Source organism: Gymnoscopelus braueri (assembly GCF_963280865.1).
Source record: "Gymnoscopelus braueri genome assembly, chromosome: 19".
In the NCBI taxonomy this organism is placed as follows: domain Eukaryota; kingdom Metazoa; phylum Chordata; class Actinopteri; order Myctophiformes; family Myctophidae; genus Gymnoscopelus; species Gymnoscopelus braueri.
In genome coordinates, this window is record NC_137621.1 from 32,462,509 (window position 1) to 32,487,790 (window position 25,282).

General features: G+C 41.3%; 1 protein-coding gene across 1 annotated transcript in view; it reads left to right on the top strand.

Annotated features, from left to right (window-relative positions):
* sos2 (son of sevenless homolog 2) overlaps positions 1-25,282 on the top strand; it is a 49,121-nt gene that overhangs the window by 5,824 nt on the left and 18,015 nt on the right. The window contains exons 2-7 of the mRNA XM_080413591.1: positions 15,864-15,989; positions 17,980-18,111; positions 18,405-18,569; positions 20,584-20,790; positions 23,664-23,807; positions 24,316-24,426. Of these exons, the coding sequence (XP_080269717.1) occupies positions 15,864-15,989; positions 17,980-18,111; positions 18,405-18,569; positions 20,584-20,790; positions 23,664-23,807; positions 24,316-24,426 (885 nt within the window). The remainder of the gene's footprint in view (positions 1-15,863; positions 15,990-17,979; positions 18,112-18,404; positions 18,570-20,583; positions 20,791-23,663; positions 23,808-24,315; positions 24,427-25,282) is intronic.

Here is a 25,282-nt window from a genome sequence, read left to right on the forward strand (position 1 = left end):
CTTGACACATATGGCGATGCACTGTATAATGTACGCTTGCATTATTGAGCTTTGTGTGGTCTGGCGACTGGAGTTTTGTGATGTATGTATTTGTCCTTCATTGCCAAATCATATTGGAATTTATGGGGACTATGATGTTTTTGTAGAGAGTTTAGAGTGTTGCCTTGTGGTACTGCAATGATGCCAAAGCACTGCTTGCAAATTATGACTCCATGTACTAGCACACTGGAATTATCTCCTTTTTGAGTATAAGCATCAATCTCGCCCTTGCCATGGGCATCTTTCTCATTGATGATGATTGATAGGAGAACCGACTATCAATTAATGGGTTTATTTAAAATTTGCCCACCTAGTAGGGCTGTTAACATTCCTCAGAAATTATATTCGAATATTGGTCTTAAAAATAAGCCTATTATTAATTTAATTATAATATTATTTTGTATCTACGAGAGCATTAGCGACCACCCCCGCAGTTTTCCCTGGAATGTCACCAGTAAAGCCCGTATTTCTAACTTGACTCAGCCAGATGGGGGCGGTATTGAGTTTCACAATACACCCTGCATCTGGGATCGCTCAGGGAGTAGGGCTGCCCGGTCGCTGCGTGTACGAACCAATCAGCGGCTGCTAGGGGCGGGATCATCCAATCACCTGCCAAGTAGCTTGAAAAAATGAAACGCCGTCTTGCATCGATTCTGCTACCGGAGTCTCAGATGGAAGTAGGCTGTGAAACAAAATGTGTGTCGCAAGCTTCTTCCATTTGGTGGAGTCAGGTTACCGTATTTCTCCAAACATGTACAAATGCAAAATATAAGGTGCTTGCCCCAAATGCGGAGTCTTTGTTCACTGTATCAGTCCATATTCTTCAATAAAGACGTGTTTTAATCCCGTCTGCGGCCAAACGCCATTTCCCCCCCTCGTTTACTTCCTGTTTAGATTGAGTGTAATCCCGGCTTTCACCGGATGCGCCGTCACTACCGCCCATTGGGAACTTCCGACAGAATATAGCACTTTTCAGTTGATCGGGTTTAGCAATGACTTTGTCCGGCGTGGAGTCATTGGCTTCGCGGGACTCCCCGGTTTGTTTTTCGGGCTTGCAAAAGCTTGCAAAAGTGCATGTATCCTAGCCACTGACTAGGCTATGCTCTGGTTTGTTGTAGCCAGTGTTGCCAAGTCTCGTGAGAGAAATAAACCAACCCACCTCCAAAAACAAGCCAAAACCTGCGAGAAAAATAAGCCGACATGGTAACACTGGTTGTAGCGGGCTTGTTATGACAAGTGACTGTAGGTGCTCAACTACATGGCCAGTAAGGGACACACACAGCAGAAGAGGGTCAGCGTGCGCGCTGCTCTGATCCGATAAAACATACATTTTGTACACAGAGCAAGAGCCACGTCCACTATTCGAATATTGATTATTATATTCAAATGTAAAAAAAAAATCATTATTTGAAATTCAAATATTAATTTACCAGCCCTACTACCTAGTTTGTTGTGCGGGGGTTTTCTGGTGTAGGTTAGATAATCCACACATTTTACAAACCTCCAACAAAACAAACTTTCCAAAAGTCATTCAAAATTCACATGCTACTTTGAACTAGAGCAGTAACTTCAAAACAAGCGGAACTTTGAGGAGGAAAGACGGCTTTGTATTCTTTATATGAACCCCAGTTAAGTTTCACTTTCGTTTTGAAGGGCTTGGCTTTTCAAGCAAATTAAAGCAGTTGCTCTGAAACCATAGCTGATAAAAAGTTACCACTAAACAACAGTGGAAAACATTTCCAGAAAGACTGATAACTTTTAGTACTGATGTCAGTTGTGCTACATACATACAACACAATGATGCAGTTGGTGAGTCCTGATGTGCACTGCATTATTTGTATAAATATGACATTATACTACAGTTAATCACGGATAACTGTCAACATTCCCATGTGTCCATGTTTACAAAAATATTGTCAAATAAAGAAGTAATTGCTGATCTACAAGCTCAAAACGCAGTGTCGCAACGTGATGCGTTGTGAGCTTGTAGATCGGCTATTTTTGGCGACAAAATTTGGTGTGAAAAAGAGTGTACCAAGTGTGATCTTTACAAGTATAGAGGGTTGAAATGGTACCGAATATGCAGCTCAGCAAAAGCTAATTGATCCCAGTGTATGACGGAAGACAATTCCTCGATAAATTAAAATCTCTGTGATTAGCCATTTGATTATTGTGAGTGCTTTCTTTATTTTTGTAATCACGATAAACGATAACGATTATCGTCCCATCCCTACATCAGTTCCTGTGCACCTGCCTCAAGAGAAGTACTAAGAGTTCAAAGTCTGCCGACATGGCTGGAAAATTAATTAACATTTTATTCTTTTGTGGCTGACAAGTTTGCCGACCAATTGTAATTTTGACGTCCTGTTCTGTTCTAAACAGCCAACTAACTGGCTGTTGTACTTCACCAAACACCCTAATAGATGATTGACCCTATTTTGTTAGGTCCTACAATCTGTCCTAAAAATCCAATTACCTATTCTTAGTATTCTAGCCACATTGGCTGGTAACCAACCATAACGTTTAGGTCCTGTTGTATTCTAGTACAAACAAAACGGAAACAAAACACGGGGGAACGGTGACATTAAAATTTTTTTTTTTTTTTCAGGGTTCAGTGTCCTATTATGAAAATCTTTTTCATTGGCATGAGCTTGTACCAGTGCCTGGGCAATGTAGTTGCATGGTGTCTGCCTCTGTGACCTGTAGACAAACGGTTGACTTCCTGCTCTGGTGCAGATGTAAGAGTCTGTCTGATTAATCGCCCTGCCTCTCCCATAACCTACTAACAGTCCTGTCAACACTAGCCGACTCACTAGCCATAGATAGAAGACAGTGGACACAGGCAGGAGGGCTCGTTGGGTCAGGTCAGACTAGGGTCATGCGCTATGGATTGTCTGCCTGCCTTCACCCTGTGAGTACGTTAGTCACATGGCCATGGATGGCTTTCTGTATGTGTGTGTGTGTCCTTTGCATGTTTTAGTCTTCATGTGTGGGTGTATGTTTCCTTTTTTGTCTTTATGTGTTTTTGTCTGTGTGGTGTCTGTAGGCGTGTGCGCATTTATGCATCTTTGTTTCGGTGTGTCTAAATTGGGTGTCTGTCTTCTATATGTGTGTGTGTGTCTTGTGTCTCTCAATGTTGCTCTCTGCTCCGTGGTTCCCCAGACAGTCTGGTTGTAATGGCAGATGATGTCATACCATGAATCACAAACAAGTGACACATGCTTGGCTATAATAATAACCCCTCCCCCACCTTACACATGCACACACGCACACACATATGCACGCGCACATACACACACACACACCTACAGTACATTACCTGCAACCTGAGCCCCATGTACACAGCCAGGAAAGTAATCAATTGAATTAGAAATGTTAACCCCGTCGTAACACTGTCACCCCTGTTACCACTCTGCTAATCTCAATGTGCAGTTACCCACCAGCACACAAGAACAGCACCTCACTGCACACTGTTATCTAGCTTTGTTGTATCATATCGTTGCTGTCAGGTGGAAACCTTGTATGTCCAAAACGGCTTCATTGATATTGATGGTTATTGATATAAATTGTGAAAATGGCCAACTGCAACCTCGCAACGCTTCGCATCGCAACGTGTTGTGAGCTTGTAGATCTGCTATTTTCACTACTTTTGGGAGACACTCTTGTATAATTAAGTAGGGCATTAATTTCACAACAATCATAAAAAGTAGATATATGAGGTTTCTACCCGACAATATGTAAAATAGGGCTACAACTATTATTATCTATCGATTACTTTTTCGATAAATCAAATAATCGAGAAGCGTTTTCTTTTCAATAATATCAACAAATTGATTAAACACTTTTTTACGTTTTAAAAGAATTTGTGTATAATGACATGCCCAAAATAGGGATTGATTATTCATATATTTTATTAAATTATTGATTATCCGTATTTCTTTTATGATAATTTCGATTAGTTGGAGTAACTATTGCACAGTGTAAAAGTTGAACGTGTGTGTCTGGCCTTCACTGTTTTACCAGCCAACTAGAGCTTTAGTATACAGGGGCACCAACAAATGACAGTTGGATACCTGCCAAAGTGGCTAGCAGAGAAGAAAAGAATAACCAGGCAGCCACAAAAAAAGTTGCCAGCTATCGTCTGGAGGCTAGTATTATTTTCACAACCTAGTAGTGTGTGAACATCTGTCGTACTTGTGTGTGTCACTGCGCACTGCTCAGTGGTGAGAAGGACACTGCCCTAGCAGTTCTTGCCATTCTTGCCACTCATGCAACAGTATGGCACGTTGGATAAGCATTAACCAAATGGCATGTCTGTGTGCCTGTGTGGCCCAATTCTGCCGGTGGTTTCACTTGAGTGGCGGATCTGGGTTTTCCTCTCATGGCTTTACTCTCACTGTACGGCTGGCTGGCCCTGCTCCAGTCTTCATGTGTAGCGCGAGGCTGCCTGCTGCTGGTACACCCACACATCAATACCACTCAGTCGGATGCTATGATCCTCAGTCCCAGGGGCCTACCGCTCTCAGTGTGGTGGAGAACATGGGGAACTGAGGGATAGAGGCATGTAGGGAGGGGAACTGTAGGAGAGAGGCATGTAGGGAGAGGAAGAGCGGCAATAAAGGATGATGGGGTTGAGGGAAAGAGAGGGAAGACACATTGAGAGAGTTTTAGGACAGAAGGAAATGAGACAGTGTCAGATTGAGAGACAGATGGACAGACAGAGCAACAGAGGGCAGTGAGGGGAAAGAGAAAGTGTGTGAGTGAAAGAGAGAGAGAACTGGGACTTCCTGTATGCCGGTCTTCCATCCTTAATGGAGCTGAACCATGTAACTGAACACCTTCAGCATGGGTGTGCATGAAAGCCTTGGCTCCATATACATTTCTAGACTTTTCTTATTCATACTGTAGCTGTCTAAATGCAGCAAAGGCAGAAAATACCACCCGCTACTTGCTAAATGCTAAAAGTTCTAGCTGGTGGCCTTTTGCTTTCAAATTCACCAGCCACTTGAGTGAGTGTTTTTAAGACTATTGAAGGTCTGCATATTCAGTTGACCCATTTTAGCTTTATGAAATAAATAAATACATTAAACGTATGTGATTACTTTTCAAATTCAGGGCTTCCCCCAGCTATTCTCTATGTGCACACTTTCTTTCTGTAGAATCACTCTCTGACAAAGTGAAGCAAACTGTGTGTGTCCATCAGCCCCTAGCCTCACGTTGCACAAGTTACTGTAAAGGTGGCTTTCCATATGCATGGCCTCACCCTACCCCACACCACACCGTCCACTTGTGCCTCGGTTTCCACTACAATGAAGTGGGTAGAGTGGTGTGTAAGTGGTACTAAACTGGTGCCTAAAAAGTACCCAGTCCTGGGTAGGTCTGAGCTAGGCCAAACGGAGCCAAACACTTCATAATGACTGATCACTCACCAACGTTTTATTTAGAACAGGATATAGTTGTAAAACATTATAATATTTCATAAATCATTATAATCACAGTTAAAATCTATTCTAGTGTGTTATAATTATCATAGTTGTAAAACATTATAATAATTTATAGTGTATTATAATCACAGTTATAATCTATTATAGTGTATTATGATTATCATAGTTGTAAAACATTATACTACTTTATAGTGTATTATGATCACAGTTGTAATCTATTATAGTGTGTTATAATTATCATAGTTGTAAAACATTATACTACTTTATAGTGTATTATGATCACAGTTGTAATCTATTATAGTGTTATAATTATCATAGTTGTAATAAATTATAACAATTTATATTGTATTATAATCAGTTATAATCCATTATAGTGTATTATAATTAGCATAGTTGTAATACATTATAATTTATATTGTATTATAATCACAGTTATAAGGATCCATTTGGTTCATACCGAACCATATGGTTCACCCGCACGTGCACAGGTGATTTGCATTTGTATACAGGACAGTTGGCCACTCATTTACATTACATTGTTAGACAAAAAGCAATGACCTCCATCTATGTTTACATTACAAATGAGTGTCAATGGCCTGAGTCTGCTACTCATACCTGTGGATTTGAGAGGGGGTACTTTTGTGTAATGGAAACGGAAGATATTTTGATGCGGTGTGGTGTGGTGTGGTGTGGTGTGGTGTGGTGCTTAAGCTGCAGTGGAAAGGGGGCTTAAATGCACGGAGACAGTAGCAACCACACATCTTCTCCTTAGATGTCCTCAGGTAGCCTGGCTGTTAGACATGTTAGCAGCTTCACAGCGCCACGTCTTTTAACACGGCGTGTCAGTCTTTATTCAACCTTCCGTCATTTATTCAATCATTTCACAAATAGTCTAATAAACTTCAGATTAGTTTTTTAAGGAGCTTTTAGCAAAAGTGGTTAATCTAGTGCATTGCTTTCCAAATAGAAACTGAGAATTTTGAACAAAAAAAAGAGACTTGATCAAGATCTTAATATTAGTCTGTCAGGTTTTAGAAATATTAGTCTTCAGTCAGTCATTATAGTGCAACTCAAGGGTGTGGAAACTGTGGTACATTGCGTATTTTATTAGAAACACAGTTGTGCTCCCAAGTATAAATTAGGCTTTAGGCTGTTCGTTGAAAAGCCGTATTGGTGTCTGTATTTTCATGTTTTGACTATTTTCCTCTCCTAAGGAAGATAGAGAGTACTTGTTAGTCGCAGGCCACGCGATGAAACGGGGCCAGCTACTCTGTGAATGGAATCAAACGAGGGGAAACCCCCAGAGTTTCTGCTTGTGGTGACTCATAGCTCCTGGTGTCATGTGGAATTTGGTCAAGTGCTTTTCGAGGTCGAGAGAATGCATCTTAAAACTTCTGCTGTGACCCCGCCCCCTCTTTTTCCATTTACAGTCTTACACTTGTAGATTATTTATAACTTTGTTTTGTTTAAGCCGACGTCAATATAGGAAATTATAGACGGAACTGGAGCCAGAATTAACTCATCTTTGTAATTTTTTTCCTGTTTTGAAAAGCATCTTGAGTGTGGTGGTCAGTGTGAATCAGTCAGAATATGAATATGTAGGGAATTTAAACTGATATATAATGTTTATTTGTTTTGTCAAAGCAAGGGGTGGGTAATGTACAGAAACGATCCCAAATATTCTTATTACATTTTCCTTGCATTTTCCATTTATATCATGTATATATCATATACCTGTATTATTATTATAGCTATATTTATGAACTGATCTAAAAAAAATATGTGTAAAAGCCAAATTTGAAAGCTTAATTCGTCAAAAGAAAACTATATCAATGAATCATATTAAATTGAAAGAAAACAATATAGAACATTAAGCTAGGTATATACCGTAGAACATAAAATACAGTATCTACTGTATACTATGTTGTATGTAGGTCGGAGCAGAAGATATAACCGAAGAAGTAGAAGCAGCGCTAGACACAGGCAATGTAGATGTACTCATAGTATGCCTATGGAAGGAGAAATTAGACCTGCAGTTGTTTGTTGGCCAGCAGTAGCCTTCAGCTTCTATGGTGGCGATATATATCAATATAACTCTTATTATATCAATAATTATTATTATAACATAATAACGATTGTGCACTTGCTAAATGATGGCATAGATGATCAAGTTTCAAGAAACTTGTGCGCCCATCGAAAAGTGTTAACCCTCAAGTCTGCTCAACAGTAATAGTAAACGGTAACGATAAACATAACCCTGTGTTATGTTGAAATGTATTACTCCTAGAAATGAGTCTGCAAAATGGCAATGATTTCAGAGCCTCTCGTTTATGCAATTGATTGCAGCCTCTGCGATTTGCTGTAGTTGCAGTAGTTAACTTTGTGATTTTGTTCAGCCTTACCAGAGAAGCAGAGAATTTGTTAAACCGTTTTAGCCTAATTACCCAAATCTAAGAAGCAGCGGTATGCTTTTGAAAATGGTCGAGACTCGAGAGTAATGTTAAGTGTGAGTCAGAGTCAACAGTCAGTGGGCTAAACATGCAGTACCACCGCATGAGAACTACAGTAATAAATAACCACTGAAGTGCAGAGACAGGGACATCCTGCCCAGCGCCGCACCGCTGTTAAGTCACAGCATAAGAATGTTCGAAGCCCGGTCGGTGCTGACCTTTGACCTCCCGTCTCAGATTCCGCACGCCGCGGGCAGCGTTGTGTCATAACGCCCCACTGTACTATAGCAGGGTAATTCCACCGCCAGCATGTGAACAGCCCGTCTTTTGTGTGTGTGTGTGTGTGTGTGTGTGTGTGTGTGTGTGTGTGTGTAAGCATCAGAACAGAGTGTGTTGGTGTGTAACAGAGAGGGAGAAAGTTAGTGTGTGTGTGTGAGAGTGAGAGTAAGTCAGAGAGAATGTGTGAGAGACTGACAGACGGTGAACGATTGTCAGTCTCGCTTTCTACTCGGCTCTTCTCCCACAGCTTCTCTTTCCCCCTGCCTCTCTTCTGTGGCTCCCATAATAGTATCTGAACAGACAGCATTCCAGTGAGAGGGCACAGCAATGACGACAAGATAAAAGGGCTGGAGAGGCTTCTCTGTTTCCATTCGTTGGCCTGAACCTTCTTTAGAGCTTCAGGCCTTAAATGAAACGGTCGCATATGGGGCTGTTTCACTTGGCTGTCTTAATTCTTCTGTAACCATTGGGACTCTAACTTGATGTTTGGGGCGGCATTGGCTCAGGAGATAGAGTACCCATCTAAGTGTCCTTGAGTAAGACACTTAAACCCTAACTGCCCCTGATGACCAGCTTCGTGGCTTGCATGGTTGCCTCCGCCGTCTGTGTGGAACTGGGAATGTGTGAAATGTAATACACATTGTAAAGCACTTGGGAGAAAGACGCTATAAAAACGCTATAAAAATGCATCATTTAAAATTTTATTGTCTCTAGCCCAGAGGCGTGGCCGAGACTATGTTTTCGCCCCTGTCCGTGTGTCCGTCCGTCCGTTTGTGTACAGCTAATCTCCAGCACTCTATAGTCATATACTAATCCTTCTATAAAAAATCGAATATTGTGGAAAAGTAAATTTTCTTCTGCAATATAATTCTAAAAGTGAAACTTTCATATATTCTAGATTCATTGCGCTTACAGTGTAATATTCAAAACCTGTTTTGATTAATTAGCTGAGCTTTGACTACCCACCTCTTCTTGTACAGTTCCTGGAGCGAGGAGAGCTCTCCTCCCATTATACGTTCAGCTGACCGGACCACCCGCTGTAGGTTTTTCTTTTCTCGGACAGTGCAGTTTCCATACCAGGCTGTAACAAAGCCTGACGCTTTCAATGGAGCTGTTTTAGTACAATCTGAGGATGCGGGGGCTAACTCCGTACTTCTTCAGGCGGCGAGACCAGTATAGTCGCTGCTGGGCCTTTTTCCTTACGTGTGTGTCCCATTTGAGCTCCTCCTCGGTGTACTCCAAGGAACTTGAACTCGCTGACCCTTTCCACTGCAGCTCCATCGATGAAGAAGGGCGCATGCTCTCTCCTCGGCCTCCTGAGCTCCTAGGTCTTGTCAACGTTGAGGGTGAGGCTGTTCTCCTGGCACCAGAGTGCCAGTAAACTGATCTCATCTCTGTAGGCAGACTCATCGTTGTTGGTTATCCTACCTACACTGTCGTGTCATCAGCATACTTCAGGATGATGCTGGAGTCGTGTGTGGCTGCGCAGTCATGCGTGTACAGGGAGTAGAGGGCTCAGCACGCATCCTTGGGGTGATCCAGTTCTGAGGATCAGGGTGTCGGATGTGATACTGCCCATTCTCACCACCTGGCGTCGGTTGAACAGGAAGTCTAGTATCCAGTCACACATGCTTGAAGAGCCGTGGTAATTGCATCGTCGGTGGATCTGTTTTGACGATATGCAAACTGCCACGGGTAAGACAGGAGCAGATGTATTCTCTCACCAGCTTCTCAAAGCCTTTGCTGACTATTGGGGTGAGAGCGACAGGTCTCCAGTCGTTCAGACTGACATTCCTTGATGATGGGCACAATGGTGGACTTTTTGAAGCCTGCCAGGAGCACAGCCTGGGAGAGGTTGAAAATCTCCGCAAAAACTCCTGCCAGCTGTTCTGCACATGCCTTTAGGACGCGGCCTGGGATCCCATCAGGTCCCACCACCTTTCGGATGTTGACTCTCTTGAAGGCTATGTGCACTCCGTCCTCCGAGATGGTTGGTAGGCTGGCCTCCCTTGCTAGATTTGCCTAGCTAGTTGGTCGTTAGACAACACCTGGGCAACAGCTGATTGAGCAGTAGGATAAGCTTGTTATAAGTGGGGAAAGCTTTCACTGCTAAAATGCTGCTTGAATGGTGTATGAATTTGTTTTTATATAATAGGGCTGCATAAGATATGTTCTAAGCTTCGACATCGCAATATAATGTGCGGTAGATATATTGCAAAGTATGCAATGCAGTTATGGCAAGTTGTGTCAAACAGTCTAGTCTTGCTTTGCAAGACGACCAGAGATCTTTGCCTACCGATAGGGGTCTTCTAAATGCAAGGTAGTTCATAGAACAGCAGCGAGAACACCTGTTCACAATCCTACACGTCTCACTGCTTTGGAAAGCTATCATGTATCATCCTGAAGACTAACCTGGAAAAAAGCAGTATAGTCCATCTGATGAATAACATAATTTTGTCTGATTTGATTACTTATTGATAGAGGTGCCGCGATCAAGATTTTTCATTACGTATCCGATTCCGATCAGGCAGCATTAAAACGGATCCGATTCCGATCGATTCCGATCCGGCACATATTTAAGTCTCTATACTGTCTATCTCATGTTGACGAGAGAGCAGTGGTGGAAAATGTACTCACATTGTTTACTTAAGTAAAGGTATCAATACTGCAATGTAGAAATAAGTAACAGTCCGGAATTAAAAATGTACTTAAAAGAACAAAAGTATTGGTATCAAAATGTACCAAAAGTAGAAAGTACTCATTATGCAGAATGTCCGATTTTCAGAAGTTTTCAAATGTATAAAATGTAAAAAAAAACGTTTGAAAATAGCAGATCTACAAGCTCACAAGTATTGTGAGCTTGTAGATCGGCTATTTTCAAATGGCCGAAATGTATGTCGGGCTGAAGTGGTTACTGTATGTTTTGTAATAATAATCAAAACCTACAAAGTAACTAGTAACTAAAAATTTCAAATAATTGTAGTGGAGTAAAAGTATAATATTTACCTCTGAGATGTAGTTTAGTAGAAGTAAAAGTACTGAAAATTGGAAATACTCCAGTAAATTAAAAATACCTCAACATTTTGATTAAGTACAGTACTGCGAGAGAGAGGGGCTCACGTCGCAAAAGCGAGAGTTAATTCAGCCAAAATCTGTCACTTGCGTTTCAAATCGTATTGTTTGATCGGCTGGTGATATAACTTAACAGTCACAAGGTATTTATAAACATACTTGTGTGGATTACGGAGACATTTGAATGAAGTCTTGATCGGGGACGCGCTGCGCACTTCTGTGTTGCACAGACTTTGTGTCAGTCCGTGCAACATGTGGTTCGCGGCCCGACGGAAACGGCAGGCGGTCCCCACTCTGCACACTTTTTTTATTTACTTTTTATTACTGATTTTATGTCAAACTAAATGTTAAAAGAGGATTGATCAAGTGCTATTACTCAAACAAAGAACATAACCTCTCCAGAATCATAGTCAACAAAGTTCCACAACGTGCTGGAAAGAAGTGCTGGATAGAAGTGATGGAGTAGAGTACTGGAATGGAGTGCTTTGATTGGAGCGTTTGATCGGTCATTTTCGCTGCAGTCCGACTAGCCTCGCGTGGCCAGACAATATCACACGACACACTGCGTGGATATTAGTCTGGTCCCTATCAACGATAGATTTTTTCCAAGGGGCGGTTACAAAAAGATCCAAACGGACTCTATTGGTTAGACCTAAAACCAATCAGAGCAGTTTAGTAGAATAGGCTGTTAAAATGAAAGGCTACTGCACAAAAATAGGCACTTCAAAGTAATCGTTCATAATGTTGATTGGCTCAGTTGGCCAGCAATAACTGAAAATATACCCGTAGGTCATGGTGACATAATATTATGTGGTGAGTGTGCTGTCCATGCATCTGTGGTTAGAGCTTTGGGACCGTTGATTAAGCTTTTGCAGAGATCTTGTACTGTCTGTCTCCTCATAGAGCTATTCATTCCTAAGTTCACGTGTTCATGTGAGTGATAACGTTTTATGGGACTGGGCTGTGTATCCATGTTCGGGATTTAGCAGAAGCACCGTGATGTCGCATCATGCACGTTTTTCAACACAAAGAAGCGACCATGCATTGAACTTGTAAATGGACTGGTGGATGTTAACCCGTTGCACAGCTTACTTTGGACCTTGTTTTCATTAAATGTTTATATCGCGCTCTTGCGTGAAAGTGTTGTAACACGGTAAAGTGCTTTCTGTGCGATCTTGTCGTTTGTTAAGAATTTGTCAGAATTAATTTGATCAATTTGAGAGCAGAGACTGCTCGACAGGGGAGACGAGCATAAATGAGAGGTGGGTCTATTGTGTTTGTGTGTGTGTCTGTGTCTGATGAGAGAAGAGCTTATGGCGCACTGCCTGCAGCAACCTCTTCTACACTAAAGTTTAAATTTAATATCAAACAGACGGCAGTGTGCTGTGAACAATACATCAATGGCCATTACTGTACAGTAGTATTGCCGTATATTTAGGTTGCAACTGAATCAATTTAGAGATTGACAAAAATATTCAGAAAATCGAATATGCGTGTGCATCCCAAGTTACTGGTCTTGCAAACACACTTCACAGTGCATTCACAGAGGTGTTATGTCAATCAGAGTATTGAACAACTGCCTTATTTCCCCCTCTAAAATCACCCTAATAATTTCTAGAGTGATGCATCATTTCCAAATAGAGCTATTAAAGTTTAAATCTGCATCGGCCTATTGTGTGTGTGTGCGTGTGTGTGTGTGTGTGTGTGTCATTTCCTGTATCGTTCAGCGCTATTATACTAACACATACAAATGTTATATTGCAATGCAGTTTTTCCCATAGGATGAAGTTGTAGCAGCGGCGTTGAATATTTATCTCAAATATTTCCCCCCCTCAAATTAAGAAGTCAGTGTCTGAGAATGACAGGTGTCGCGCAGTCATGGTGGCCCTGCAGACCGCCTCCAGGCAAAACACTATGGGCAATACTGAGGCTTCCATCTTTTTGTATGCAAGATCATTATGGATCTGCATGCATGCATCCTACATTACCATGACCAAACAACAAAATCTGTGTTGAAATCATCTTAGAAAAACTATACAATCATAACTGTAAAAAATGGCAAACAGCGGACGGGTCCCGGCTGTTATATTGAAACCTGTAACCCATAGAAAAGTGTTACCCCCTAGGAGGAGCCCTTTACAGGAGACCATGCAGAATAAAGCCTGGTTCATACTTTGTCGCACGACGGTGTTGCATGTTAAAAATACACAACCAGACACAACTGCGTCTGGTAGAATCCAGGCAAGTTGTAATGAGTCTCATATGCTGGGGCATTGAAGCTGTCATTCTGGGTGGGGCTGTGCCCATCCAGGTCCCCGCCTACTCATAGATCCGATCCACCCCTGCTTACTGTTTCTTGTGTCTACAGTGTGGACTCCTATTTTGCACTTTTTAGCACAGCTGTGTGTGTGCAGTACCTGATTATGGGGATTGCTCATAAATTAGCAGCAAAAAAGCTTGTGATGCGTTGTGCGCTTGTAGATTGGCTATTTTATTTAACGTTGATTATTATTAAATAGGGCACGATTATTAAATTTTTCTTGACGATTAATTGTCATTAATTAACCCTAACCCTAATAATTCTGAAATGCAGGCCCTGAAAGATTGTTAAATGTCATCCCTTCTCTCTCCCCTTGCTTTCCTGTCTTGGGAAAAAAAAGTTAAGGTTCAGCATATTCTCATATGCCGATAAACTACATTGCAGGAACTTGCGATATGTGTAACCCTGTTGTGCAGGCCAGGCTGACAGATATACTGTACCTGAGAGTAGGCTTGATCACATGCCGTTTTGTCATGGCTTTTGCTATTTGTGGCCGCTTTTGTAAATTTGTTTCATTGTCGGTTGTCTCACGACTTGCTTTGGTCTTAATTTATAGACTGAATGAAAGTTTATTTAGCAGCTTTCTGTGTGTGTGTTACAAGAACTCTGTGGTAAGATGTTTGTTGGTAACAATCATCCATTGTTAATAGTTGTCTATATGAGGTTTAAAATTAATATAAAAAGAAAAGTAGATTTTCTTAGGAAAGTTCTTGTTGGTGCATTGAGATCAAGGTTCAAGGTTTCTTCATTGTGAGTACATAAGAGTTACATTCTTTAAATCTGGTTCATCAGACATAGAAGCATTAATATTAATAGTAGTATTAAGAAAAGGCACAGTTTAGCCTAGTACTTAGATGCTTGAAGGTGCTGTGTGAAAGGTTCATACTCCCAGGTTATAATCATCTTTACATGTATGTCTGTAAAAGCTGTTCAGTGACCTGTGTCAGTGTACTTGGCATTATTCAACACACAGGCTGCCTCTGACCCCAGACAGAGGTGCAGAGGTTTGTGCAGAAATGTTTTCATGGACCGCATTCTTGACATCCTTACATCACCATGGGTAATAAGCCTAATTGCCAGAGCAATGTATGATATCTTTTGTACCTTGATTGTTTAACTGCACCCCACGATCATAAATGTATACACAATTGCAGTAAACTAAATGCTACGCCTGACACTTTCTCACCAATAGAATAGCAAACCAAGTTTACCTTATGGGCTAATAGTCCTTTTTAAATGAACCCTTAGTCCTCTACTCCTCTTAAAGTGGACCAAAAAGTGGACCAACAGGAAAGGGACTCAGTTATTTTTGCTTTCACATTCTCATCGTCACAAAAGGGTTGTGTGTCTTTTATGTCAGAGGATTTGTTGCTTTTTCTAATTTTATCTAGTGGTAAATAAAAGTACTTTTAATACAGCCTAGTTTTTTACTTTGATGCACCACTGCAGTGCAGTTCTAATGAAGTTCCCTGCTTTCATATGAACTGCAAATTGTAGGGAAACCTTAGCATTTCTGTCCATTGACAGTTGCCCTTTCATGTCCTTTTGGCTTCATTCTTTATCTGGATAAATGTCTATTCTTCCTCGAACCAAACTACTCCTTGTCCACTAGTCTTGATTGTTAACTAAGCCATAGTTCTAGTTTGTGTTTCCGAGCTTCCTGCAATAGCATGTGATTTATCTACAGCAAGCCTAGCAGGGCTCAAATAAAATGGCAAAGGCAAAACTAACCTGTAGTGCTTAACAATACACAGGTTAAGCAAACCACAACGCAGAATTAAAGTTTACCGTACTCGGACCACCCCCAAGGAAGTCTGAAAATAATTCTGAGGGGTCTTGAGTTATTTTGGAGTGCTCATACAGTATAATATGCACAAGAAAATCTGCCTAATTGCTCTGGTTCATTTGGTGGGCTGAAAGTGTGAACACAGTCTCTGCATCAATGTCACAAAGGCACAATTATTCACCATGGCTCTGCAAGAGGCTAGCCGTCTATTTAAGGGTCTCTGTGTGTCTAGAGCAAATCTCACAAACTGCTGGACCAATCATCCCAAACTTTGTATGCACGCTGCCACTGCCTGCCAGTAGGCCTCAGAAATCTGTGACCCATATGTGGCTCCCAAGAACCAATTGATTCAATTCAATTGAATTGATTGAATTGAATATGTTGCATCTTTTCTCATATAGCTGTGGCAATGGAACATAACATGTCTGTAATCCTGTCTTAACGTCTCCCCTACGTTTGCCTTGGTTTTCCAGGTGCAGATGCAAGTTCACCCAAACCTGTCGGCCAAGGAAGACGCTCTGCAGCACATCGAGGAGTTGATCCTCCAGCTCCTCAACATGCTGTGTGTGGCCCAGCCCCGCTCTGTACAGGACGTGGAGGTAATTGACTTCCTGTCTCATTCCTGATACACAACTAACTAACATGTGTTCTTCTGCAGGGTTCTTCAAGGTGTTAGGTGTTCTAAAAATACATTTGCACTACCTAGAAAAGTGGAAAAATGTCGCAGGAGGCTTGATATTAACACATTCACTGCCAGGTATTATCTAATTAATTCATCCGCTGCTGCCAGCATTTTTTACCTTTTTTATATTGACGATCTTTGGAGAGCCGCGGGATCCGCAATGTGTACACAGATGTAAACAAAGGGTGTCTGGGGGGTGGGGGAGGGTCTCCTCTATCCACCAGAACATTTTTTTTTGACCGCGATCGGCCATTTAAGTTAACGTTGAATAAGGCTAGTTTTCACCAAAAAAATTAGAAATCCGAGCCAGATGTGTTTTTCTACAAATCATAACATAGGAGTGGACGGAAGTGATGTTTTTCGGGATGACGTCACATCCGTCTATTCCTTCTTTCAGAGTCAAGGGATCATTCCTATAATTTTTTTGTTATTGACGGAGATCTGTCTATGGCAGGGAATGTATCAAGAGTCGTGATGGGTATTTTAAATGTTTCGTTGCTTTTACAGATCTCACTTGTGAATGTACTTGCAACTTTTAAAATATATCTTTTTATCGGCTCGCCAGAGGCAGCGGATCATTGAACAGACGCGCAACTAGTCATCACTTGCGCATCACTTTTTTCTCATTGGCTGAAACTCTGTCCAATTCGCTTTTGTAATTTGCATATCTGGTGGTCTAGAGCGGACACGGAAACAGCTGTTTGTGTTCATGTGTGAGTAGAAATGATCGGATACAGTAGGCGGAATCTAAACCCAGACTGAGCGGTAATGGTGCGGTCACACAGTGATGGCAAGTAGCCGCAAAAGATCGCAAGCCCATGCGGCACTTCCGACCATTTACGTTTCTTTGTCATCTTCCGGGGTTTTGAGCAACTGGTGGGCAGTGCCAACAAAGTGCCGGTTTTACGGATGTGTAGTTCTTTGGCTAGTGCTGTTTGTACAAGTGAGGACAGAGGAATAACACTACTCAACATGAAAACATATGCATGTGCAATATAAAATATTAATATTATCCAGCAATATGAAATCATTAGTGCACCTTGACAAATATGAAAACATCGTTACATGAATAGCATTAACCAAATGAACCCCAGCAATGCCTATTCTGGTGGGAACATAAGCCTAAAATAGCCGCTCAGAACGCGCCGTGTTGTGAGCTTGTAGATCGGCTAAGAGATTTGGTGTTGACAGAAAAAAGCAGTCCAACTAATGTACCGGTAGGTCCGTTTTTACTGAGAATAGAGGGTTTAGGCTACGTGTGAATTACATCAACAATTATGATTGTGTAATTATGACCAGATTCATATGGTAGAAGGGTGCAATTTATGACAATAAAGCACAGATGTTTCGTTTTTTGTAGCCCACGTTTCTTAAGAATTAATAAGAATTAATACAAATCTTCTCATTTATTTTGGATAGTAATTCATTATTCTGATATTCTTTATGATGCTCACATAAGCTATTCAGATGGGGTAAACGGTGCAAAGTATTCAGGCCATTCACCACAAATAAGGATGTTTACATTTATTGAAATACAAGCACATAAGGCTAGCCGTTTGTTCGGGATCGTCTGCCTTGCATTCCCCCTGCATTTTTGGAGTGCTGGATCACTGGGAAAAAAAGTGCGAGCTGATATATATGGCTATCATTTCCTGTTTTAAAGTGTGTCTTCTGAGAAATATATGGCCGTCATTTCTTGTTTTAAAGTGTGTCTTCTGAGAAATATATGGCTGTCATTTCTTGTTTTAAAGTGTCTTCTGAGAAATATATAATCTTAGGGACCTGCTGCAACACCTGACACTGATTCCCACCTCCCATTATAAAATACATAGATGGGTGGATGCGTGTGTGTGTAATGTGTATGTGTTATGTAGATTGCAAAGTCTAAGTCTTCTTTTCCTTTACAGGAACGGGTCCAGAAGACCTTTCCCCACCCCATCGATAAGTGGGCTATAGCTGACGCCCAATCGGCCATCGAAAAACGCAAGCGGAGAAACCCTTTACTTCTCCCGGTGGACAAGATACATCCTCTGCTTAAGGTAAAGACCCCAACCCAGCTTAGGTCACCATTCTTTCCAATAGATTTGATGATTTGTGTTCCAAAATGTACTACATCCATTTTGGATTGAAATCATTACCTGGAGTTCATCATTCAATGTCGATATACAGCATGGATGATCTAGTCAGCATACGTTTTTGTTGTTGTTTTCCTTTTGGGCAACATACTATAATATGAATCACCGTTCTACTATTCCACGCAAAACAAATGCTAAGAATAATTTTCATCTGACTATGTTTACAGTAACTTCCTTTCCCTCTTTTCTCTCAACAGGAGGTCCTGGGATATAAGGTCGACTACCACGTCTCCTTGTACATCGTGGCTGTTCTCGAATACATATCAGCAGACATACTGAAGTTGGCAGGCAATTATGTCGGCAACATCCGGCACTATGAAATCAGCCAGCAGGACATCAAGGTGTCCATGTGTGCAGACAAGGTAGGTTCTGTGTATGAGTTCTTAACACATTCACTGCCAGGGGCTTTCTAATGCTGGCCAGAATATTTCAATCTCCAGTATGACCGATCCCCTGATGGTTGCTATAATCACGGAGGAAATCACTGTGCTTCCGTGAAAAAAAATAAAAATATCATCCTGACCTCCCGTTCTCTTGTTATACCCAGTTGAAAATAGTTTCGCCAAAAATACATAGTTAAAAAGAAATTACACAGGAGCCGAGATACAGGATTTTAAAGTAATAAGTTAACCAGGAAGTGAATGGAGCAGTAAATCTTCGGATCACGTTATCTTGGGTTCTGGACGTTTATTTTTATTGACGGACATATCCGTCTTTGGCGGTTAACGGTTGGATTTGAAAAGACTGATATATCCGTCTTTGGCGGTTCAGCCATCAAAGTTCTTAATCAGAATTGCTTTCATTACATTACAGTTGGGACATCTCCTTGGCTCAAACAGTTATGCACTGACTACATGAATCGCAAAGTCCTGAGTGGAGGACCTATCGTGTCTTGTCATTATGCTCTCTCTATCCCCTCTTTCTCATCTCTGCTGTATTATCTAACAAAGCCTAAACATTTAAAAACAAATAACCTTTTAAAGAGCAACGTTGCAGATTTTTTTACTGAATCTGTAGTGATGATGTTCTCTTTAGAAAATGTTGACATAACGCTTCACAGTTTGTTCTGTGTCAAGTGCCGGCTCTCAGTGGAGCTGGAAATGAATGCCTAAAATGAGTTGAAACTCGTCATTTTACATAGGCTGACCTCCTCACAATAGAACGGTAGGATTTAGGTACTTCTGTTGACCCAAAATTCTAGTTTGAGGACCTAAGGGTTTTTCCAGGTCAGGACAGGCAGACTTCCATACCTCTGCACAGTAGCAAAAATACCCTAGGGGTAGGCCAGCGAAAATATCTGGCCTAACAAATTATACATTTTATTATATTAAATAGCTGACTGACAGTCCAGGTAGGCTATGGACAGCAATAGCTTTGAATTGATTAAACCGGGTAGGATGAAGAAATGGTTCGATTTCCATTCTTTGAATGTGTCACTGTCTCACTGTCAACTTTCCTCTTGGATGAAAACTTCTCTCACGTTTAAAAAACAAACCATTGCTGTGTTTCACATGCCTTAAATTATACATTGTTTCTCTCCGTTCTAACAGACCTTGAACCATGAAAGAGCTCTTGTTCGAAAAGGAGTGTATCTCTTTCTCCAGATAAAATGTTCTTTTGAAACCTTTTGATGTCCTAAATATAATATATAATATCCCATAGGTGCCACATTCAAGGATGAGGCCTGCACAAAAAAAGATGTATTTCTGTGTGCACTTGTAACATTCCACATGCTTTTCTATCAACCACACACATCTTTATGTATTAACTTTTATAACAATATAGTTATTATTATTGTATATAAGGTTGTTTGTTGCAAGTTCCAGGTCCTAAATTAGCCATTGATTGTGTTCTGGCCCACCTTACTTGCCTAACCCTGCTCTATAGGAACAAATTCGTCTTCTATAGCAGTGGTTCTCAACCTTTTCAGGCCGCGACCCCCAAAAATAATCATATTTGAACTGGGGACCCCCCACCCTGACAAGCACTTCGAAGTGTAGGAGTTGAGGCATTACATTTAGTTTGACTCAGTTCCCACAGATAAATATTGTGAAAATGGCAGATCTACAAGCTCACAATGCCTTGCAAAGTGAGGTGTTGTGAACTGGTAAATCGGCTATTTTCTAAATGTTTGCCTCTTTCTTATATTATTTGACAATTTGGCCAATTGTTGATTACTTTTGATGCATTGATGATTAATTTCTTCTTTTTTTTTATGGTATTGAAAATGTCATAAGTCCTTAAATTGTCACTTCACTGTCATCTGCGGACCCCCCCCCCCCCCGACCCACAGGTTGAGAACCACTGTTCTATAGAATAGATGGAGCAAAGTCTTTGTTCTCTTCCTTAATTTAACGTGCGTCTTTCCATCTCCAGGTGCTGATGGATATGTTTGACCAGGAGGAGGACATTGGTTTGGTGTCCCAGTGCACAGAGGAGCCCTCCTCCTCCGGGGAGCTCACCTATGACGACCAGGTGAGGCAGGAGATCGCAGAGGAACGACAGTACCTGAGAGAACTCGACCTCATCATCAAAGTGTTCCGACATCACTTTTTGTCCAACAACAAAATCTTCACGCCTCAGGTGAGGACGGTTTTTGCATGATTAGCTCCTACACTCATTGCTCTTACTCTCATTGAGCTCAGTGATCTGAAGCTAACATTTTTATGGTTGTGTTTGTCGGGAGGCATCGAGCAAGTATGTGTCTGTGTCCCTTTTTATACCCATATATGGAGATGCCTCATGTCATCAATATGACATCATAGTACTGACGTCATAGACTTGCTACTAAGTACTATGGTCATGGGTACCGTACTGGGTACAACATATGTGCTGACAACGAGTATTGCAAAAATGGGTGGGGAATGCATTCCCAACTTGCATCGTTCCCGAGTAGGCCGGGGACTAGCATAGTGACTTTATAATGGTGGAAAGTGTAGTGTTACCTGGCAGTGTACAGAATCGCTTGCCTACAAAAAAAGGTCTCCCTTGAATTGCATTCAAATTGAGTAAGCCCCCTTCTACAACAAAAATCATATTTTCTGCTGAGCAGCAAATTCATGTGGAAACGGCTGTGTCCACATGTGGCACAATTCATATTGCAGTGTTGAGCTGAAGAATTGCAAGCTGATTTCTTTTGTCAATATTGTACAGCCTTGGGGGGAGAACGGGAGCCATGACAAAAGCTCACAGTAAAATCCTCTCTGAACAGCAACGCTCAACAATGCTCTCCAACTGCAGTTTGATGACTTACTTAACAAAGCTGACTGCAAACAAATCCAGCATAAGAACATTTAAAGATTAGAACTCAAATGCTGTAATTTACTAGCTGCTAATCGTCGCCTTCACAGTGGAACCCTGTTGACTTTACAATCTGCTTTGAAACGGAGGCAGTACTGACGGCCTTCTTAGGGAAAAGTAGCTTTTGCCTCAACAAATTTTCTTCAGTGATGTGAAAGATCATCCTGCTGCTACTTGCCACATTGACTGAAACCATTCTCACCTTAAGGCACACCGCTCTGAAAAAAATGGGCGCCATGCCAGGAAGTTTGAATCCAACTCAGAGTTGCATGTCAGCCCTCCTCTCCACCCTCATTTTGACGTCTCATCTCTGTCCTATCACAATAAAGTTACAATTCATTAAAAATGAGAAATAGAAAAAAAGATGAGATAGACAATATTATGTCTCAAACATGCTGCTAGTGGGTGGAAGTGAGGCAGGGTGGGCCTATTAAAACCTAAACACTGAAGCTGATTGGTCGCTCAGTGGGTTGAGAGAGTGGAAAAGTAACATTTTTATGGGCTGCTGGCTGCGGCTTTGCATATTTTGGGTTGGGTAATTTGCGGTATCGTTTGGGTGAGGAGGATGGTCCTATCGCAGGCCCTGTGGAACGCAGAACATGTAATTACTGTGAGACAGGAACAACATGTGCAGCCCCTGCCAAAATAACCTCAATTATGTCTGGTGAAACACGGCATAATCTCAAATTACTTGGGAGAGGAGTCGAGAAAGTGCTATGGTCAAATAATGACAGGACCCAACTTCTACTCATGCTGGGGCAGCCAATAATCTCCACATTCTATTTTCAGTTGTTTCTCATCATTTTGATGGATGATTCCTTTTTTTTTCTCAGGCTTGCAAGCAAATAAGATCTGCTGTTACAGCCTCCAATGTATGTTGTCATCATGGATCCTTTTTTAAACGTATTTATCCAGGGCAGGTTAGCCGAGTCTGCATATTCTATTTCAGCAACACCCTGTTTCTCACTGCTCAATGCTAGCATTAGCCCAGTGATTAGCCTCAGTTTGGGGGTGAGCATTTTGCTCAAGGGCACCTTGATGATATTACTTTGTACGTATTATTTTTGTACGTAATTTGTGTGCGCACATTTCAACTGGTGGATTTCAACAGTGTTTTTGCAATTACTTTTAGCTGTTAAATGGGAATTTAGTTACCCTTCCACCATCCTTCACTCCAACCTTGATTCTAGTTATCCATTAATTCTTCTTTCTTTCTAATTTGAGACACCTTGTTTATATCCTTCACTCCATGCCTGTATGACCTGTGAGTGAATAAAAATCCAAAAACTTGCTGAACGTTAAAAAAATTTAAGGATGACAGTGTGGCCTAGTGGTTAGAGTGACCTACCTGTTGACAAAAAAAGTCACAAATTTGATAACTACAACAGTGACATGCGCCTCTCACTGTAGGTTGCTCCTGATAAAAACATGCAATGTACTGTCAAAATGTTCCTTCCTGTAATCTTCTTGTTGCAAAACAGAACTGCCTGTTTTGCCACCACAAAGGATAGTTACTTAAGAGCTTGTGTTTTCTTGGTAAATGCCACCAGCCATTTCTGTTCATCACCAGTCATGAATGTGACTATTATATATCCCGTTTTGCTTATGTTTTGCTTTTTAACGCCACTCGCATACCTGCTTATAGATCGGTTCCCTCAAATATTCTGTCAATATTGTCCCCAATTTCAATTCAGTCACCCCTCACTACATCATATCCAGTTCTACCGTTGTCACTCTGTTAACCCATTAAGACCTGAAGCCGATGTCTTCTAAATCCAAACAGTTTTCTGAAAAACTTATGTTTCTATCTCAGTGGTGCTCAAACTCTTTCATGTCAAGGACCCCCAAAATCTCAGCCGCCGCCAATCTCAAAATATTTTGTTCCAGGGACCCCCAGAAGCAAAGATTTGAGTTACAAATGTTCGCTTTAAATATATATATATATTTATTAAAAGATTCAAAGATTTGCACACATTTTCATGATTTAAAAAAATAACAGATCTACAAGCTCATAGCGCGACAATGAGCTTGTATATCTGCTATTTTTTAATAGCCAAAGTGTAAAATAATACTTTTTAGCTCAAATAAAAAAATGACATAGATGCGTTCCAGGTCTTAATGGGTTAATTACTAATTACTAATCCTTGTTTTCCCAGGATGTGGAGGTTATCTTCAGTAACATCATGGACATCCATGAGTTGACACTGAAGCTCCTCGGTCTGATCGAAGACGCCGTGGAGATGACAGCAGATGGCAGCCCGCACCCTTTGGTCGGTAGCTGCTTTGAGGATCTGGCAGAGGTATGCACAACACATTCTGGAGCAGCTCTGTATCCTGTAGTAAATTCTATAGAAGGCAAAGTGGTTTAAAAAAGGTTCCTATAGAGTATTCTGCTACTATGCAGAGGTATGCAAGTCTGCCTGTCCTGACCTGGAAAAACATTGTCTTCAAACTCAGAAGTTCCCAGATTATTTGGGCTGATCGGAATCAGAATTTCTCTAATCACCTTAACAAGGACACAAGGGCCCGGACCGCTGGCATAGCGTTCCGGGCACCTTGGCTACAATATAGCCTGAGTTCGAGGTTCGAGTCCTGTTTCCGACGAGCTTTGCTGCATGTCTCTCCCTGTTTCCTGTCTGTCTCTACTGAAATCTAGAAATAAAGGCCAAAAAGCCCCAAAAATATCTTTAAAAAAAACAAGGACACAAGGCAGCATCCAAGGTTACATACACATGTGAATGCACTCATTGTCATCCCCTTGAAGTCGCAGTGGAGACTCAAGAGTCTCTCCCCTGTCTGATCCTCCAGGAGCAGGCATTTGACCCATATGAGACCTTGTCTCAGGACATCCTTAGCAAGGAGTTCCAGGAGCACTTCAACAACCTGATGGCACGATCCACTGTCTGTCTGTACTTCCAGGTAAGACCTTCAGAAAACAGTTATGGACTCTGTGAGAGTGGGCCTTAAGTCTGTCAAGGTTGTTTTGTATATACATTTGTATGTTTTCAGATCTAACCCTTGAAATGCAAAAACAAGGGCTGGAACTTTTAACACAGTGACCAAAATCTTCGAATATAGTCAAGAAATTTAGGGAAATGTTTTTCATCCATGCACACGTCGACTTATGCTTAAACCATTTTCTTTGAGGTGTCCTGGTATCCCTCAGTCATGGGTCCAAAATACATTGTACTTTAGACCTCACAGGTTTGAAGCCCACCTTAGGACCATTGTCACATCCTCCTCTTTCCCCCTCTCTCTGTCCCATCTTTGCTGTCAATCTCCACTATTGTATAAGGCACAAAATACTGTAGACATAGCTGTAATTGTAAATGTTTGTTTAATATGAAAGCTCAAGTAGGTCACTCTGTGTGTTTATACCAGCACAAGAATGTCTGACCGTTATTCCCGTCTCACTTTGAAGTCAACCTGGGTGCCGGGTGGAATGCCTCCAGCACTGTTTGAGGGCATGTCATGACATATTCAATGTCCTGTGTACCGTTTATTCACTGCTGCCGCATTGTTTTATTTGGACATTCCTCACAGGAATAGCATTGAATTATGCTCAGTGGGGTGCAGTTTGGCAGGCCCCTTTGAAGATGAAATATTTGCTAGTGTTTTCTCAGGCCGAAAACCGCGGAGAGCCGCAACATTCACATGTAATCATATTAGCTCAAAGCGTAGAGAGTACATATCCAAGCAGTGCTCTCAGTGCTAATGTGAAATGAGTTAAGTGCTGCTACTAATTGTTTTAATATTATTATCTCCGTCCTTAAAC